Below are 7271 nucleotides of genomic sequence, written 5' to 3'. Positions count from 1 at the left end.
AAAAACATGCTGTCTTAACTAGGCAGATATTTTAAATTAATGCTAAAAACGTTTGTTGAAGCAAATGTTAACTTTAAATAAATGACACACATTTAAATTGCACCCCACAGTTAAAAAAACCAATCAACACAGGGATATCGATTCTAGATAGCAGCACTAATGTGAACAACTGTCAGATCAGTTGTTCCGCCATATTGGATTTGGGGTAATAGGTTTAAAAGAAAACAACTACTGTTATATGTCACCCTGTTTTATTCGTTTTATGTAAAATAAAAAAAAACTTTCTAAAGGTAAGTTACGTTTTTAGTATCATTATTATATGTATTGACATTCCATATTTCCTAATTAACCATCGATTTCAATAAACCACTTCAGAATGAAGGCAAATTTCCCGTTTTGAGTTTTCATAGTTGCTTACGTCCCGTAGTCATTTTTGGTATTAACGTTAAAAAATTTACTACTATGTAGCTGGAATCAATCTTAATACTTAGAATTTATTTTGTGATGATGTAAAATATTGTTTGCTTAGTCTTCTAATTAAGTTCTGTAATTCTTATAATCTCCCATTTTTATAGAAAAATATATTGATTGTTTTTTTAAATTGTCTTTTTGAATATTTAAGAGTAGTGCCAAAATTGGACTTGCTGAAAAGAAGTTAGTGATAGTAAAGGCGTCTTTAAAGTAAGAATTTTCTTGTTTTCATAAATGGAACTGTAGGTACTTTCCTTTTCTGATGTAACTTACCTAAGTTTGTGCTTTGGCCACTGGTTTTTCATTTTATTTTTTTTGTGGACTTGCCATTCATTAATATTATGTAATTATAAATAAATGAAAAGTTATTAACCTTAAAGTTTAAAGTCCATACTACATTGGGGTTAACAGATATTACACAGGTCTCTGATGATTTTAACGTTCACTTAATTATGAGTTTCTTTTCTTAAAATTTTATGATTCCGAAAAACTTTACATATTCTAAAATGAAAGTCTGTTTTTGTGAGTTTTAGTTTCTGTTTTTTCTCAGATTTAGTCCTGTTTTATTTAGAGCTTTATGTAACAATAATTATTCATCCCGTTTTTTCCTTTGGATTGGGTTTGGTCCTAACCATTTGTGGTAAATCAAAATAAAGTGATAATTAATAAAAAAAACTTAGCTCTTCAATTAGGATATATCTTCTAGTGTTCATAGTTAGTGTTTACTTGCTAATAATTTTATGTTAATCTTTTTCATAGATAAAGAAATGAACAACATTAAGCAAGATGTCTCTTTTTGGCGTAATAGAGCAGAGGAAATTGAAAAAGAATTTGAAGATTTCCGTGAAAATTCGCAGATGCTGGAAAGGGAGATGGAAATTTCACTGGAACAGGCTGATAAGACAATAAAAGAATTAAGCCTCAAGTGTAACACTCTACAATTAGAAAATGATAGAATTAAAGTAATTAGATGTTTATTAATTTTGGACTTCAAATTAATCTAGTAGCTATTTTACTACCATTTTAGTAAATTAAATAGTAGCCGTAGATTTTTTGTTTTTTAATTCTACTCTAGTAGAAAAAGAGTTGTGATCGTGTCAAATATTGAGATTTTACAATAATAATAGGAGGGTTTGGGGTTAGTTGATTCTGGCTTTGTAAGTGGGACATTCCCAGTTCGAATCCCACGTATAACTAACTTTTTATTTGGTAGAAAAAATTGTTTATAGTAAAGTATTAGCTTCCGCCCACGTCCACAGCATCTAATTGGCAGTTGGACGTTAAGCCCCACCTAAAAAAAAAAATTGGCGATTTTATATGCCCTAAAAGAAGATACGCAAACGTTTACCAAAACTACGACAATTGGGATAAGATCAAGTCGTGGGAGTGTTATACAACAGATTTTGTTTTTCTACTTGAATAATATTGCAATTAAGTTATACTTGTACAGGAAGTTCAGAGAGCGACAGAAAATCAGTTGGCAGAACTAGCTGATGAAATCACTCAGGGTCACAAAAGAGAAGAGGATTATGTCAAATATATCAGGGAACTTGAACAAAAGAATGATGACCTTGAAAGATCACAAAGGTAATGAAATTAAATTTGCTTCTTTAAGGTCCTAATAGCTTTGTGATGTACTAAATATTTCCGTTGCATTATTTCCAGTAGATTTTTTTAACACTTAAATCATTCACACTTACACAGGAGGTGATATTGTAATTCTCACATTTTGAGAGGTTTTTTAATGGATTCAATGTTGATATTTTCTTTTGTTGAAATAATGCTCGGATGGATGGTGTGTTTACTATAAGAGAAAACTTCTTTTAAAACTTAATATGAAGTTGCTTAATTATAGTTTAAATTAGTATTTGGTTTGAAGATTTTTTTAAAAACAAACATTTTTCTCCTTCAATTTATTATCTTTAGGTGACGAACTCTATTAATCGGAATGGTTAACTTATTTAAGAACAAAAAATGCCCTAAGTTCTTCCACCTTATTACTGTCCAGTAGAGAAACAAACCGTGCTTTCAGATTTCTCCAGAACTCCACAAGTTATTCTAGAATAAAGTTTCAAATAAAATGATAGAGTTACGCGTGTGCTTTAGTTCATCAAGTTTAGAGAAAATTCAAAAATCTAAATATTCTAAAACTCTATCTTGTTTAATCGCCCAGTCGGTTAGTTTTTTTTTTTTTATTCCTCAAACTCATAACTCCCGCAATGCTTCTAATTTTCTTAATTTGCGGGCATAGCTGAAGTTGTACTGAAGGCCTTTTAGTGGAAATCCTGACATGCCAATTCCTTAAATTTTCTAATTTTCGAAGGGAGATATTTCAAATGATGGTGCTTGATCAGATACATATAAAGTTTATGGAAAATCGTTGAGAAAATAGTGTTAAAAATTCGCGTCAGTTTCAGTAAACGTTATTGTTAGAAATGGAAGGGATAACAGTACAAAACATATTAATAAGTTTGATATTTAACACAAGTTATTCACTTGTACAATTTTTTTTCGTGGTCTGGTAAAAACCTAATTTCTAAACTAAAATACTAACACGAAACTTCCCATCATACTAGAATTTTGGAAACAAATGTTTTTTTTTGTTATGATTTTAATTTAATGATAATTTTTTTAGGGCTATGTACACATCATTAGGCGAATTTGAATCAAAATTGAATTACGCTCTTGAGAGAAACGTTCTCTTGGAATCCGAACTTGATGAGAAAGAGTCATTAAAAACAATGGTACAGAGGTTGAAAGATGAAGCAAGAGGTAAGGGAAATTGGTTTAACGTGGCAGTTGAATTTTGTTTTCAACTTATAATTTCATAGAAATTGATATCTATTTTCAATTTATTTTTGTTTCTTTAACAGATTTGAAGCAGGAAATACAAGTAAGAGAAAAGTGTCGACATACAACGGAAAACGATAAACTACGCCTTGTGGATTCAAACAAAATGGAAATGTGTGAAAAAGAAGGTAGTGGAGATATAGCACTGTCTTGTTCACAATCACCGTCTGCACTACAACCGCCTCTTAAAAGTAAGACAATTAACAGTAAATCACGCAGTTTGTCTCTTGCATTAAGCTGTATTGGCATGCGCCTGCACGGTAATAAAAGTGGTCGTTCAAAACCTTCAAAAAAGTGAAGAGATTAATATACATAAACTGACGAAGTTTCTCATTTTTTAATATTTCAATTTCACTTTTTTGGGGGTTTTGACTAACAAAAAGAAAATGTGGTCATAATTTATTTTCCTATATACTTAAGAAACATAGTTATTGTCATTTTTTAAAAAATGATTCATGTTATTTTCTGTACATATATTTAGTAAATTTATATACTTAAATCTTCTTTTTTTTCTAAAGAAGGAGATATACTTCTTACAATTTTAAGCATATTCACTTTTCCCTTTCATACTAAGACGCAATTTTCTTCGAGATTATATATATGCCTTGGTAAGAAATTTTAGTTCCCATCTTTTTATTTTATACCTAGATCTTAAGTTAAATTTAATTCATTTTGCGTAAATATTATCAATATTAATCATTATAATGTTTAGAATTGTGAATTTTAGGAAATTAACCGATTATAATAATATAAGTAATAAATCACTACTAAATAATAAATAATAAAATGTACATCTCAGGGTAAATCGAAGAGACTTGCACAAAACTTTCCGTCCACAGAAAAGAATTTCTTAACGAAATGGTTCTTATTGATGGCCTATTTTTCTAGGTAATATGTCTTAAGAGCAGTAATCTTTTGCTTTCAAAGACTAGACTGAGATATATCATTTGAATTTTTTGTCCGCTTATTTAGAGGCAACATCTATTATTATTATTATTATTTAATTAAAAGTTAAAAGAATAATTTAAAAATTCATTAAAAAAATTAAATCTATATTTTTTAGATTAAACTTTTGTCAGACACCAGAAAATTTCTAAATAATTTTTTAATAAAACATCCGAGCTAATTCGATATTTCCAATTATCTTGTAAAATATCATCAACCTGTTTTAGCAGCCTTTAGTTCAGCATTTACAATATTTTTTCAAAGGAACGAAAAAACGAAATTATATGTTTATTTTTATTTTGTTTTAACAACTTTTTAAAAAAAGGTAAAAATATCGAACTTTCTCTGACAAAAAAAAAAAAATTTTAAATTAAAATAAAAGAAGACGAAAATATATTTCGTTGGATCCTAATTATCCCTTATCAGCTTTTTCAATGTCTTCAGCAACAGTTTAGCCCCAAAAAGTAAATATACATATATTTACGCTTCTTTTATAAAAAATTTAAATTTTAAATATATTTTTTGAAAGTTCAAATATGCTTTCTTTCACTTTTTCCATTCTTTTAACTGATGGGAAGATATTTTTTTATTCATTGTCCTTGTTAGGAAGATAAGCCGGTTAGCCTGGGATGGACACTGATAAAAGTACCATGGTATTAGAGTCTTACTTATTGATGGGGTAATCAAGTAAGATAAGGACAGTTCTGAGGATATGTTCTTATCAATTGTAACTTATTTTAGATTCGACATTACAAATGACTTCACAAACAAAAAGTTAAACGTATCACATATTTTGAGATTTCATTCTGCTTTACATGCATTATTTTCCAGATCAAGTACGATAAGTCTATATTTGAATAATTTTAAATTTGAAGTCGAACAAATTAATCTCAATTAACAATGTCATTTGTCAAGAACAGATGTTCGACTTTAATATAATATGAGTGGACGATATAACAAACAAAGTTTGTTAAGAATATCTTTTAAATACTAATCATATTAAGGGAACTGGTTGGTACAGTGATTATAAATTCGGGCTGGTAAGAGGGAGATTTCCAATTCGAGTACAGCGTTTTACTACTGTTTAAATTAAATAATTGGTAAACGCTAAGCGTTGTTCTAAAAAAATAGGCGATTATTTTATTTTACTGACTAAATTACCGGTGAAATTTATAGAGAACATTGCAACTTCAACGATTACATTGTTGCAGTAAACAGAAGATGGAATATCAAATGGAAAAGCTGAAATTTATAATGAATGTATTTTCAATGGTATTCTTCTGTTTACTGCTACAAGAACTAACGCCAAGATTAGAAGTTCTGTAAAGTTTTTTCCCCCCTGTCTTACTACAAGTTCTGGTAATAAAGTTACAAGGGAAAGGATCACAACCAGGAATCGTCCAAGAATATTTTATGTAGTTTTTGCGAGTTTTGAACATCCCAGGATTAATTTGTGTCCTTCTCAGCCAACCGGTTTGTCTTTACTAACAATGGCCTTCAAGATTTAAATAGATACTAAGAAGCGAAGAAAATCTAAATTACTTTTTCACTGCTTTTCTTGCATGTTTTTCTTTTTATTTTATTTTCCAATTTTATAATTTATAAAATAGCATGTAGCAAGCATGAGTTATTAATTTATTTTGGGCATTATTAACTTTCCATTGGCTTCCATTTATTTATATTCTGTTCTAGTCAATAAAACATTCCTTTTCATTCATATAAATTATTGTAGTAGTAAAATTATTTTCCAAAAAAAGCCATATTTGTTTTAGCATTCCAAATAATAATTCGTATTTTTTTTTTCTTTTAAGTATTAGTATTTTTATTCATTTTATGAAGTAAATCAGAAAGCAGAAAACCATAACATTTCACTTAATAAAATTTTCTTTTTTTTCAATTAGAAGGAGTTAAGGCTTAAAAAAACTTAAAATAAATAGAATTCTTAATTTATATTGCATAGTAATAACCTCTTTTCAACTTTGCAAAAGCACAAGTAAATTATTCGTCCACTTTCATGCAGTTTCAGTAAATTTGATGCCTTTTATTGTTTGTTAGCGAAAAATTGATAGAACTGACTTGATTTTCGCGTTAATTGTAGTCTTTACCTATTTTTTTTGTTTTTTTTTATCCTTCTTTCGCAATAAGAGGTAGAGTGCACCTGCAAAATTGATTGTTTTTATTTCCTAATAATTTGAGACACTACAAATCACTTAACTTCGTGAGTTTGGGCGTTTCTACAGACTGAGAGGGCAATTTAGAACTCTGTATACAGCCCGCAATCTCAGTTCAGCTACACGTGGATGATAAAAGATAACCACAGCTCCAACCATTAGCTTAGCGTCTTGGAGAGTTAATTTATAATGGATTTTGCTGAAGCGTGTGGTGGCAGGTACGGTTGTGGCATCACTGTTATCTTAGAGCCTACTTCGTCAGCCTGCTCGTTCTTATAGTACACAGAAGTACGTTACATGCTTTTCCAAAAGCATTTAAATCTTTTCACTGTTCTAGTCCTCTATCATAACCCAAGAATCGTGTATTTCTTTTTATTCGTAAAATCAATGCAATAGTTTTAACTTCTCCTTCAAAATTTATAGTATTGAAACCAAGAGGGCCTAAAACTCGCAGTTCTTTGCCATTCTTTAAATTACTACAGTAGGTTATCTATGCCGAACCATTATCGGGTACCTTTGCAGCCACTCAGGAGAAAATACAGAGTTTATCTAGCATTTATGAGTGCTATAATTCACCTTTAGAAAACTATCCTTAAAAGTCTATTATTTTTTTTCACTTTTATGTCTTTTACACTGGCTAATTAATTAGACTTGAAGATTTTTTTGTTTTTTCTGTGGCTTCTTTAACTAAATTTGTCACGACAGTTTGTAGTGTCTCAAATAATTCAGGAAATTTTGATTAAAGATTTTATAAAATATCAAATGAGACCGAATTCCTTAAGTTGTGCACGCTTCCTTTCAATGAAAGAAAATACCAGTAATATTTTAATGTAG

General features: G+C 29.4%; 1 protein-coding gene across 6 annotated transcripts in view; it reads left to right on the top strand.

The window, feature by feature from the left end:
• The first annotated feature begins 162 nt into the window (after positions 1-162).
• The window catches only part of LOC141450013 (nuclear distribution protein nudE-like 1), a 22619-nt gene continuing 15510 nt past the window's right edge, over positions 163-7271 (top strand). For 3 of the 6 annotated variants that reach the window (XM_074120009.1, XM_074120011.1, XM_074120010.1), the window contains exons 1-5: positions 852-993; positions 1231-1433; positions 1922-2058; positions 3107-3243; positions 3345-3512. In XM_074120009.1, the coding sequence (XP_073976110.1) occupies positions 948-993; positions 1231-1433; positions 1922-2058; positions 3107-3243; positions 3345-3512 (691 nt within the window). In that variant the 5' untranslated portion in view covers positions 852-947. Of the gene's footprint in view, positions 291-850; positions 1112-1230; positions 1434-1921; positions 2059-3106; positions 3244-3344; positions 3513-7271 lie in introns of those variants that run through there. The other 3 variants (XM_074120012.1, XR_012455861.1, XM_074120013.1) reach the window with 3 other exon arrangements.

Source organism: Rhodnius prolixus, unplaced genomic scaffold (genome assembly GCF_049639745.1).
Source record: "Rhodnius prolixus isolate KJV_2025 unplaced genomic scaffold, Rpr scaffold_2, whole genome shotgun sequence".
NCBI classification, from domain to species: domain Eukaryota; kingdom Metazoa; phylum Arthropoda; class Insecta; order Hemiptera; family Reduviidae; genus Rhodnius; species Rhodnius prolixus.
Note: the sequence above shows the minus strand (reverse complement) of the source record. Positions and strands in the feature narration are given on the sequence as shown.